Source organism: Desmodus rotundus, chromosome 3, assembly GCF_022682495.2.
Source record: "Desmodus rotundus isolate HL8 chromosome 3, HLdesRot8A.1, whole genome shotgun sequence".
Lineage (NCBI taxonomy): Eukaryota > Metazoa > Chordata > Mammalia > Chiroptera > Phyllostomidae > Desmodus > Desmodus rotundus.
This window is the reverse complement of record NC_071389.1, coordinates 2,720,733-2,733,075: the sequence shown is the minus strand read 5'-3', so window position 1 is coordinate 2,733,075 and position 12,343 is coordinate 2,720,733. Positions and strand designations below refer to the sequence as shown.

General features: G+C 60.9%; 1 protein-coding gene across 9 annotated transcripts in view; it reads right to left on the bottom strand.

Moving 5' to 3' along the window:
- KCNAB2 (potassium voltage-gated channel subfamily A regulatory beta subunit 2) overlaps positions 1 to 12,343 on the bottom strand; it is a 65,196-nt gene that overhangs the window by 18,987 nt on the left and 33,866 nt on the right. For 8 of the 9 annotated variants that reach the window (XM_024554171.4, XM_071220828.1, XM_053920271.2 and 5 more), the window contains 2 exons: positions 1,151 to 1,194; positions 696 to 733 (listed from right to left, as the gene is read on the bottom strand). In XM_024554171.4, coding sequence (XP_024409939.1) covers positions 696 to 733; positions 1,151 to 1,194 — 82 coding nt within the window. Of the gene's footprint in view, positions 1 to 695; positions 734 to 1,150; positions 1,195 to 6,647; positions 7,155 to 12,343 lie in introns of those variants that run through there. The other variant, XM_053920269.2, reaches the window with a different exon arrangement.

Genomic DNA, 12,343 nt, shown 5'->3' with positions numbered 1-12,343 from the left:
ACGTGAAGTCACGTATTAATTTTGAAATGCAGCCTTTCTAACAGTAAGTAGGACAGATGGGAGGGTGGCTTCTCGTGCACATGGCTGGAGCTCTACGTCCACTCACTGTCCCCAACTGCACAGCAGCCTGGGAACGCGGTGTCCCCTCCAGGATGGCCCCGGAGATGCTGGCAGTGCGGTGTCCCAGCTAGTATGTGTGCATGCTGGGCTCACGGCTGGCGGCACGGCAGCTGCGGGAACTGTGGAGTAGGAGCTGCGTGGAGCAGAAATCTGCTCGGTCTTCAGCTTGCAGCAAGGTCAGCAGAGTCTGCATTCTCAGAGACCTTAGCAGACCCACGCCGAAGCTTCACATTCGCTCTGTGGGAGCCCCTTAGAACCGCATGGGGCTTTGCCCTTGGAAAACCTGCACTCCTGAGTTTTCCTGGCATGCTGCAGATGAGGAGCCTGAGTTTCTGGGACTTTAAGGGACTTGCTGAAGCCCCAGGCCACCCCCGGCTGCTAAGGGGGGGCGCCACTGCTACGGCTCACCCTTCTGGCCCGTGGCGGGTGCAGGCCAGGGCACCCTGGGGGAAACAGCAGGGGGGCCGTGTGGCTTGGGGCAGCACCGAGTGGCTGGTGCCTTTAACAAACTTTACTGCCTGCCTGGAGGGGCCGCCCTCGCTGGGGCCTGGGGGAGCAAGGGAGCCCCGTCTTACCTCGTCGGTGATCTGGCCTCCAAAGGTCACCCATGTTCCTGGAAGGAGACACACAGGCTTAAGTTAGAGAACCACCCCAGGGGGCCCGATTCGCCCCTCCCTGGGGTGCTGGACCTCAGGCTGCAGGGAGCGGAGGAGGAGCGTCTCCCTAAAAAGAGTGAGGACAGGCAGGCCCTCACTCTTGCTGGCCGGGGGGTGTCTGTTGGGGCGCACAGTGTGTGCGCCGTGGAGCTATAGGGTCATCGTGACCCAAGAACGGGGCTCACATCTTGAGAAAGAGGAAAAAGGCTGTATCTCCACCCACCTGCCTCTCCCAGGCACCCCTCCTTGTTACCATGGTAACAGGCCCCACCAATCCTGGCTCTGGGGACAGCTCCCTCCCCACCCCACCCCCCAAGCCTTCCACAGCCCCTGCTTCCCTGGGTGGCTCTGGACCAAGCGGCCCCCACACTCACCGAGCCCCAGGCAGGAGACCCGCAGGCCCGACTTCCCCAGGTTCCTGAAAAATGAGCGCTACATGAGTTCTCAGTGGTCAGCATGGGACCCGCTGGCCAGGTTCGGCCCCCACAGTTCCCAAGGCCAGCTTGGTGAGCTGCTGAGACCCCTCACCCCAAGCCAATGCCTTTTCGAGGCTCTGAAGGTGAGGGGGACATTCAGAGAGGCCTGCATCTTGCCTGCCCCGGGAGTAAGGGCTGACTGCCCCGCTCCCCGCACACCTGGGCTCAGCCATGGGGCAGGGTCGGCCGCGCTAGTGACCAGGCGGGGCCCCCTCAGAGAGAATAACAGAAGCAGTGCGTCCCGTTTCCCGGTTGAAACAAGACTGGTTCAAACCCGTGGGACCAGCTGCGGGCATCCTCGTCACTTCCCTCGTTCAGCTTCTTGTCACGTGTGTGATTTTGAGCACCTTGCTGCCTGCGCCCTGAACGGCGGAGCAGAAGTTGGCCCCGCGTCACAGGCCACGCGGCTCAGGGGCCTGTCCCTCTGAGTAGGAGCCGGGTGGGGGGCTCCATGGTGGGTGCCAGTTCCTGTGCTGAGCCCCAGCCTCTGTGTGACCCCCCAGCCAGGGCCACTGAGGGGGCGAGGTCCAGACACCCCAGTGGCCACAGCTGCACAGGTTGCCTGGCTCTGTAACAGGCCGGACAAGGAGGCTGCTGGATGGGTCACACCCCAGGGCTCCTGGGAATGGGTTCAGGGCTGTCACTTAGGGGGTCACAGAGTGGCAATGCCCTGTTGAGGCCTGGGATCCCATCTGTCCTGACACAGGTTGTCCGGGGAGTCCTGGGGCATCTTGTCACTGACCCCTGTGGACCCTGGACAGCTCTGTGGGGCGGGCACCTTCCTTTCCTAATATCCCGACTTTATGGAATAGCACCTGGGACCTGCCCAGCAGTAGGGGAGCTGGAGTCCACCCAGGCAGTCAGCTCCGGGGCACGCTCCCTGCCCGGACCCCCACCCCTCCCAGGGGACACAGGATGTGAGCTGCCCAGACAGTGAAACTGCTGAGTGGAAGGGCGGGTGTCCCAGCCACAGCTGGGCCCTGACCCTTCTGGTGCTGAACTCCACTTCCCTGGGGGCATCCTGTTGCTGGCCCCCTGGTCCTGGGACCAGGCTGGGGTGCGACACCCTTCTAGGCTGCGGGAGGTCAGAGAAATACAACAGATGCAAACGGTGAACCCCAGCCTTCTTCCCCAAGGGCCCTCCGCTGCTTCCCTGGGCTACTTCAGTGGATGCTGTGTCTGCAGTTTCTCCATGTAGGCCTGAGCCCCCCCCCCCCCGCCTCCCCCCTCTGACACAGGCCCACTCTGACCCTCTGTAGCCTCTGTTTCCCTGGTTACAAGACCTGGGCAACGCCCCCGCCCCCAGCATATCGCAGGCAGTGGTTGATGGTGGGGTGTGGGGGGTGTGTGGATATCATAAACTTGTGAGCAATTTGGAAACAGTTTAACATGTCATCAAATTTAAGGTAGTTTGAAACTGCCCAGCATTCTTGCCAAATTTCTCATGAAAACCAGCCCAGCTGCTGGCTCACTGTTCCTACAGGAGCGCCCAGGACTTTGCCCAGAGGAGGACGCATCGCAGCTGGTTTCTCTCTTGGGGAGGTGGGGGGACTGGGTGGAGGCCCTGAAGGCAGAGCTGGTTTCAAACCCTGACCCGCCCTCGACCGCTGAGTGCCTCTGGGCCTGCCCGGTGCCTCCCTGTGCCCATCGAGGGGCGGGCTCGAGGCGCCGCCCACTCACGGGCTTGCGGTGAGGCAGCACAGGTGCCTGGGGCAGGCGCTGACTCCGCACGTGCCGTTTCCAAGGCAGACAGCACAGAACGAGGGACTGCGGCCTTTTCCTCATACGGAGACAACAGACAAATCAAACGGGCCCTGAGTAGGAGGAGTTAAAAAGGGATGGCAGTTTCCCGTCGTCCTTCCCCTGTAGGTCAGTGAAATGACCTAACGGTGCCTCAGCACGGCTTGGACGGCCCCACCCAGGGTAGCCTGCGTCTGTGACTGCTGGACAGAGAGGCTCAGCCTCGTCACCGGCACCCTCGGTCACGCCAGGTGTATTCCGAACTCAGGTAACTTCCCACGGTAGCTAGAGAGTGCCCGTGCTGAGGCAGCAGAACCTTGCTCGTGAGCGGTCTGGTAACGGAGCAAAAACACTGGAGGTTTTGATCGGCAGTTCACAACAGTTTGGGGGGCGCAGGCCCCTTAGAGAAAGTCCTTTCCTGGACACGTGCACAGTCACGAAAACACTCAGAGCCTTGTTTGCGATGCCCCGGTGTTCACAGAGCCCGGGGCACCTGGTCTGGAGAAATCCAGGTGCTGGACTGGGACTGTGGGCCAGAATGTGCGGTGCGTTCGGGGACAAGTGGCTTTAGGGACAGGTAAGCACACACAGAACGCGGGGCTGAGCCCACCTGGCCTCTCGCCCGCCAGGTGGGCTGAGTTTCTCCCTCCACGCCAGGGCAGGACCCAGGGCACGTGGCTCCCCAGCTGCTTCTCCACCCGCTGCCCCCAGGGACGACGTAGAGAAACTAGGACGCCGCGTGATGCCACAGTTACCCCGCGCAAGTTGTTCCCCGTTAACACGATGGTATTCGCTCTGCCACCCGCTGCCAGCCCCAGGGAGAAGAAATGCGAAGGGACAGGGTGTCTCCGGGCTGGAAGCTCTGAGCCCGCTGCTCCGTGGGGGTGGGGCTCTCGTCCAGTCGCAGCCCCGTCTGGACCACGGCTGGAGAGATGCTGCTGCATGGAACTTTCAGGACCGAAACGTCATTTCCTACACTTTTCTCCCCTAATGAGAACTTGTCACAACGATACATCCTTGGCTAAATCTCCAAATCCCAATAATGTCAGTCTTCGTGAACGTGGCTCGTGTCTCTCCTGTGGTCTGTAAAAATGCGAGGGGGGGCTCGTGGACTTAGCCTCGCAGGGAAAAGCGTGAGGCCTGCTGCCGGACGCCCCACACCGCTAGACACGGCCCCCGAGACTCCGGGCGGGTGCACGGTGTTTCCTCCAGCCCTCCGGGCAGAGGACTGACACTGGACCGGGTGATGGGAGGCAACACGGCTTTGAGGAGCTGGTTTGATGAAGGACGGAGCAGGACGTTTCCGCTCCGTGGGGGGTGACTGCCCACCCGTTACCAGGTAGGCCGGTTCTCAGACTCCAGGCTCCCAAAGGCTGGGCCTGGGTTTTGGGGTCTTCTTCAGATTGTAGTGGTCTGGGGCGGAGCCCTGGGAATTTAACGGAGGATGGCTCCTCCCCTCACTGACCCCCTTGACCTCCCGCTCCCTTTGCACTGAGCCTGTCTTGGGCCCTCCGGCAAGAATGTGGCCCCCTGGTGCTGGTCACACACCTTCAGCTCCCTTATGCTGACAGGTGTGGCCGAGGCCTGGCTGTGGGTCACAGCACCGGGAAGGGCCAGCTTCCTGAGGAGAGGGTCAGGGTGGGCGCAGATTGGGGTCCAGCCCCCTGCAGGCCCGCCTGTACCCTGGCTGGGGCCCTGGGACAATCACTGAGGAGCAGCCCCATGGGGCAGGTGGTCATGAGGGAGGAACCATGTGGGGCAGGAACCCCGTGAGGCAGGTACCCTGCTCAGCAGGGGAGCCCTGTGGTTTGAATTCCAACTTCCATGTCAACTGCTATGACACACTCCACAGGGGGTGAACCCGCCTGTTCCTCCGGCACCTGAGGGGAAGCTCGCCAGGCCCAGCCACTTTAAGGGCAGATGGGGGCTTGCAGGGAGGGGCGCTGGGGCTGGGTTCTGAACCCAGGTCCTCTGACTGCAACCGCCCAGCCCACGGAGCATCCACCTCCCTTACGGCACCTGTCTCCGTGCACAGGTGTGCCCACGGAGGCACCCACAGGTGCACACACAGGTGCGCATGAGCACACACACACACACACACTCGTGGGTCATCTCCTCAATGGGTCCGAGGGTCTCGGGGGAAACCACATTCACAGCCACTTTTTTCACTTACACGGCGCTTTGTATGAAGCCCTTGGACGATACCAGGATTGACTTAAAAATCGCAGTGGGTAATAGGGAGCAAAGTAAAAAAGAACATTCTGTTTACTCCTACCTTTTGATCCCCGCGCCCCTAGAGATAGGAGCCCCCAGAGCTTCCAGAGTACAGAACTCCATTCTGGGTCATCCCCCTGAGCTCAGAGGTTCATTAGAGGTGCCCAGCCTCCCCCAAGGACCCTGGGGGGTCAGGGAGGCCACGGGGGCATCGATGCAGGAGGCCTCAGTTATTCCAGGACCCGTCTCGAGGAGGGGTAGGACTTAATGCCGTGGTTCCTTCACGAGAGGCCTGACTCCGGGGCGCTGGTTTTGGGGAGGTTTGATCTGCACATCTCGGCTGTTAGGGTCGAGTGTCTCATTCCAAGTTGCCACCAACAGCAGCTAACCACCCAGGCATTCTCCTGAGAGACAAGTAGACCGCTCTGTGGTTTTATGAGGCTGGTGGCCCCGGTGACCGTCGGAGTCACAGAAAGAAGAGTTGGAAACAGTTTCCTGCCAAACCTGGGAGCCAGGGACCTGGCCCAGCTTTTCCAATGTGGGTGGATGGTTTGCCGGGAGGACTCCCCTTTCCCCAGAAACACTGTTCTCCAAGCAACAAGGGCTCTGGGCACAGAGACACCCTGGGGAATAAGAAAGACCAGACTCCCAGCAGGGCGCCTCACGACCCTGCCCCCAGGGGCCCTTTGTACAAGGCTGGACCCCTGTTTCCACCTGCTAAACCCACCGAGCATCTGGGCGGGGCCCAGGGTGGAGATGCAAGGGACAGCACGGGGGTCCCTGCCCCCAACCCTCTCCACGTGCAAGACACAGTGAGACACCCAGGTGCCCTGGGGGCCCGAGCCCACACGCAGGGATGCGTGGCAGCCTGTGTCATCCTCACGCTGCGGCTGAGCATTGGCGGGACACTCCAGGTGCGGCTCCGGGACCCAAGGAGCCACAGCCCTGCCTGCAGAGGGGCCTGGCCTGGGGTCTGGCTCAGGCCGGGGGGAAAGGTGATTGCCGTCCACGGCTCACCTGCCAGCCTCGCTGCGAAGACCCCCAACCACCCATGCGGCAGCTTCTGGGGCCCTGTGTGCCCAGAGGGAGGGCAGGGGCCTATGGCCAGTTCCCAGGGTTCCCGGGAAGAGAAGGCATCCCAGAGCTGATGTTGAGGGCTTGGCTGTGGTAACCCCCACCCCGAACAGAAACAAGCAGGCAGAGGGAAGGGAAGCCATCACACCATTTCTCCCTCTGCCTGCAGTCACGAAGAAACTTGGGGCAACCCGAGCCTCAACTTTAGCTCTCACCCTGCCCGCCAAGGGTAGAAAAAGCACCTTCTGGCCTTGCAGCTGAAAAACTGCCCAAGTCCGAAGGATCTGCAGGTTTTACCGGCTCCCCCAGAGGGGGAGGGAGAGGGGGAGGGCAGCCCCCGCCCAGCAAAGCCATCTCAGCCTCCTACCTATATTTCATCCCCTGCTGCTTCACGCTGGCATCACTGGTGCTTGCAGGGCTCTGCACCGACAGCTGTCCCAGGCTCCGGGCCACCATGGCCACAGCACGGAAGCGGCTGCGGGTGCCCAGGCTGGGGCTGCTGGTGGCCGGCCTGCCTAGCCGCTCTTCGGGGCCCCGGGCCTTGAGGCTGTGCTCCGAGCACACGAAGGACACCTGCATGCTGGGGGTGGTGGGGTGGCACTCAGCTCCCAGGCCGGGGCCCCCTCCTTCCGGGCTCCCCAGTCATCTGCCGCCCAACGGGACTTTATCCCACAAGGCGGAGGGGCTGCGAGGTCTTCCTTCAGCAGCGAGGGCTTCTAAAGCCAACACGGAGAAGAGCTGTGCAGCCTCCCGGGCAAGGGAATCAAATTTCCAGAAACGTGCTGGAGGAGACCGCATCAGAGGGAACTTGGCAACTGCGCGGGGCCGCTGCTTTCTGGCCCCTCTCACCTCTTCCTCGTGTCTGGGGTCCCTCCACTGCCCCCACACTGGTCTGGCTCTGGCTGCCGGCCCCCAGCAGTGTCCAGCAGGGCTGGGCTGCCCCTGACTCCTGACCAATGAGCGACATCGTGGCCTCTGACGGGAGAAAGAAGGAGGGCCCCTGTGTGGGGCAGCGGGCAGCGGCCCGGGGTTTCGGGGAGCAGCTGCTTCTCCAGGCTTCCCTGGGTCTCTGGGAGGCAGCCTGGCGTTGGCCTCCCAGGGCTGTGCACCGTGGGCTGCTGGGTCTCCCACCAGCTCAATTAGGTGACTGATGAGAGGCTCAGGAGGCTCCTGGTGAGTCATTAACGAGGTGGTTTGCACAAGCTGCTGCCCTGGCGGGTCACCGGGGGTGGCACTGGCCGCTCAGTCAGGACACAGAGAGGCAGGCAGTGCTGCCGGCGGATGCGAACGGCTGGGCTTGCAGGCTGTGGCTCCGGCTGGCCCCACCTGCTTGCCGGTCTTGCTCAGGAAAGTGGGGCTTCCACTGGGGCTTGGCACAAGGAGAAGCCAGATCACCAGAAACGTGGCGGAGGAAAGGCCACTGTCTAGATGACAATGACCCAGGGGTCAGGGACCAGAGGCCTGAGAAGTCCTAGCACTTACACAGGACACAGGGCTCGGCTCACAGCAGGTGCTCAGCGAATACTTCTGGAGTGAATGAGTGAGAGAACGAACGAAGACCCCCCTCCCATCCTCCGTTCCTGCTCCTGGCTCATGGGGCTCTCTGAAACCCAGAGAGATGTCCCCGCTGGCAAGAAGGGCCTTGCCCTCTGACCCCCAGTGCGACCCTCTCATCCTGCAGGGTGGGTCCTTGCCAAAGAGGACTGCCCTTTGGGAGGGGCGGGGCAGCCAGGAGGACAGGGTGGGCAGGGGGTTTGTAAAGGCTTCCCAGAGTTTGTCACTTTCCATTCGCCCAAAACAGGGGTCACAATTCCTGCTACTCTTAGAAAGTCACAAGAATGAACAAGAGTGGAAAGCAGAAAGTTTCAACCCTTGACTTGCATTTGCCACAGTGAAATGTCACCCCCAGAGGTCTCTCCTTTGAAAGGTGTTTAGGTGGAGAAGGGGGTGAGTCCTGGTCGACAGGAAATGGGCTTCAGGCAGAAGCACTGAGTATGGATGTTCGGTTTTAATCGACAACCGATTTCTGGGTTCTTTTCCTGCCTCACTGGGACCTGCTATTGTGAAAGCAAAGCAGCCCGTTGCTGCTGTGATTAGTCAGAGGCGCAGCCTCCGCACTTAGAAGCTCTGTGTCCCTGGAACGCCACTAAAGACAGCCTCCTGGAACACAAGCTTCTGGCTCAGCTACCTGCGACCCCCACCCCCGCCCGCCCAGAGAGACAGGAAAGCCAAGACGAGGCCGGGCTCACAGTAGGAGGGGACAGACACCCTCGCTGCACTGGTCACGAGTGAGGATGCGCGGCTCTGCCTGGCAGGGCCAGTGTCCCGCTACACCAGTAAGGCTGCCCTGACCGTGCTGAATGGAGGATGGTTTGCACCCAAAGGTGCCCTTCTGCAGAGGAGGAGGGGTGGATGCTGAAGAGTTGGGGGCTGTCCCAAGCAGCAGTGGCCTGGGAGGCCCTTGGCCCCTGATGTTTCAAAGAGCAAAGGGCGGCAGACTGGCAGCCTTTCTGGAGGAGGTGCCGTCTGGTAGCTAAGAGCAGAAGGAAGGCTCCTCAGGGGTTGTGGGCTGTGGCTTCCTCCGGCCCACACCCCAGTCAGGTCCAGTGCTACCAGCCTGGAAAGGTGACGGTGGCCTTATTTGGAACGGGGGTCTTAGTAGATGTTGTTAAGATGAGGCTGTGCTCGATTGAGGGGGCCCTAATGCCATGACCGGTGTCCCTGCAGACAGAGACTCAGAGACAGACCTGCACACGAGGGAAGCGGCCACGTGAAGGTGGAGGCAGAGGCTGGAGGGGCGCATCTATGAGACGAGGAACACCAGGGACTGCTGGCGCCCACCAGGAGCCGGGAGCATCTTCAGAAGGGACAAGGCCCTGCCCACGCCTGGGTTTCAGACCTGTGGCCTCTACACTGCAGAGGATACACTGCTGTCGCCTTAAGCCACTGGCAGTACAGCCCTTTGTTACAGCCACCCAGGGCCACTCAGTGCTACAGCCCGTGCTTACAGCACTTAGGATGTTCTGCGTGCTGGGAACAGATGAGGGCCCCACTCTCAGTGGGGTGCAGAGGGGCAAAAACGAGGGGAGAGAGATGGTAGGAGGGGTGAGGCAGCCCATGAGTCAGGACGGTGGGGGTGGAATGGCTCCCCGGGCGTTTATTTGGACCAGGTGGTCGGAAAAGTGTCTTCGAGGATGCAGGTGCCCCTGGCGGGGGTGAGCAGCCGTGTGGACATCTAGGGGACGCACCCCAGGCAGAGAGAGCAGAGTGTGTGAGGACCCTGGGCGGGAGGGTGGGGGTCCCAGCTGGAATCAGAGGCCGACGTGGGCCAGGCAGGGCCTTGTGGGGTGTGTGGGCTCATTTCTGGTGCCGGGGAGCAGGGGAGGGACAAGGTCTGGGGTCTGCAGGCCCCCACCTCCCGCCACCGTCTGAGGCCACATCTCTGGGCCCTCTGTCGCTAGGGCTAGGTGGGCACAGGGAGGGGCAGCTTCCACAGGGGCCATGTGGGTTTAAGAATTCAGTGCATTTATTTTAAACAGCAAGGCTTGGGGGCAGTTAAAAAATGGGGAATTTAACAAAAAAGCTTTCCTCCCTCTGCGGGGCTCCGTTCAGCTGATCCAGCACCGGGCCCGCCGTGTCTACCTGCTCCGCCGAGCCGAGCTTGTCTAGAGGCGTTATCTTGTCACATTTAAGACCGAGTTCAACCGGGTCCTGGCCCAGCCGCTGACGGGGACCAGCGACTGCGGAACAGCGGTGTTTATCTGCGATTGTTAATAACGGGGGTCGCCCTGTTTCCAGGTAACCAACTCCCCTGCTGCAGCAAGATGGAGTCTGGCAGAGAGAGACAGGCCCCCCACCAAACCCGGTGCGATGAGCTTTGGCCTGCCCAGCGCTAGAGGCGGGCGGTGTTCCGGTCAGCTCTGGGCCTCCGCAGCAGCTTCCCCAGGCCCTTTTGCCCCCCAGGGAGTTCAGCCTGTTTCAGATGTGGCAGATTTTCCTCAGGGTGTTGGGCAAATAGGAGGTTTGTCCCCATCCCCCCATGTTAGTTTCTTGGGGCTCCCATGACCACAGGCCACCAACCAGGGGGGCTTCAAACAACAGAAATGGGTTCCCTCCCAGTTGTGGAGGCCGGAAGTCTGAGGTCGGGGTGTCGCAGGGCTGAGCTCTCTCTGAGGGCTCTAGGGGGCGCTCCTTCCACCTCTCCCGGCTTCAGGGTCACATCACTCCAGCCTCTGCCTCCACCATCACATGGCCTCTTCCCTGTGAGTCCCCACATGGCTTTCTAATAAGGACACCAGTCACTGGGACTTAGGGCTCCCCCTTCTCCAGAATGACCTCCTCTTAAGTCATTGCATCTGCAACCGCCCCGTTTCCCAATATGCCACATTCTGCGGCTCTGGGCAGATGTGAAATTTTGGGGGACAAGATCCACTCCAGTGTGCCTTTCATCACAGGTGTGTCTCTAAGGAAGGGAGCTGGGGTCTCCGGGGTGAGGGATAAGCTCTGGCCGCCCTGCTTGGTCCCTACTGCCCTCTCCTTCCCCCTGCGGCCGGCCCCGGGCTCTCTCCTTTCCCGCATCATGACCCTGGCCTTGGCCCGGAAGGCTCTTCCGCACCTCTTCAAATGTCCCCCTCAGATGGTGCGGGTCCAAGCTGTCCCTGGCCTCCCTCACTGCTGAGGTGTCACCTGCTTTTCTCTTCCTCCCCCACCGCCAGGATGTTTGTGGGGCCTCTGGCTGGCAGCCTGGAGACAGGAAGACCCTCTGTAAATATTTGCTGAATTAATGAAAAGCGCCGATGCCTAGCTTCAGACAGAAAGCCGTGGAGTCTCACCTCCCCCTTGAGAAACCCCCACCAGACTAGGAACACCCTGCGGCCTGGCCAGCCGCCCCTCGGTCCTTCCCTCGCAGCTGGATTTGGGACACAGAGTGTCCCCCTGCCATCTAATGGGGTCCCTGCGGGAGGGTTTCTGTTTCTTTAAATCACAGCCACGTGCTCAGACACTGAGCTGAAGGCCCAGACACTTTGTCCCCGGGAGACGTGTGACGGCCCCAGGGCCAGCCTCTGCCCCCTCTGCACTGACCAGCCAGGTAACTAGCCCCTGGGCCGGGGCTGGGCGGGAACCAGAGATCACACAGGCCACCCACTGAAATCTGAAGGTCACATAAGCAGCAAATAACTTTTTAGTATAAGTATGTCCCAAATATCTCACGGGACACACTTATGCTAGACTAAAAATTTGTTGTTTATTTGACATTCAAGTGTCAGCGGGCACCCTGTTTGTATTTGCTGAATCTGGTGACAGCACACAGATCGGGCAGCGAGGGTCCCCTTGGCTGGCTGGCTCTGGCCAGGGCTCGTCCTTGGGTGGCGCAGGGCACAGCTGCAGGGAAGCTATTTGGACAGGAAAGGACAAGTGCTGGGCTCTGGCCCCTCTCTGAGGCCGTCAGAAGCAAAAGCAGGCTGGCTGAGCGCTGTCCCGGGTGCTGATCTCAAGGCCGAGCGAGCCTCGCAGACTGTCCTTCTGAGGTTCCAAATAGCCCCACCCGCCTGTCACCCGGAGATCACAGGACGCAGCCTTTGCCGAGATGGTTCCAGGTGCAGTTGCAGCAACCAACCCAGAGGCCACCTGTTTGAGACCACGTCCCATGGGGACAGCCCAATGAAGGGCCAAAGGCAGGGGAGCCCACCCTCACCCCAGCAGCCACTCTGGGTGTCTGGTGCCAGGACGGGTTTGTTGTTTGAGATAATGAATTAAGCTTTTTCGGTAGCCTCTGAGCCACCAACCCTTGCTGGTTACTTTGTGCCAACAGTGTTGCAAGAAGAAAAGGAAGCGCACGCCTGCCCCTTCTGCAAGGGTTTTTTTTCCTAGAAAACATTCTCTTTTCACGCAGAATGTCCTAAACTCAACAGAGCTTGTCTCTGGAGGACAGGACCATGCGGGCTTCCGCTTTTCCCTTCATGTGTCTATGTGGTTGGAAGTTTTAAACACGAGATATTGACGCTAACGTCCCGGGCTGCAGCCCTCTCGCCAGACCTGCCTCCGGCCGCACCTGCCTCCTGT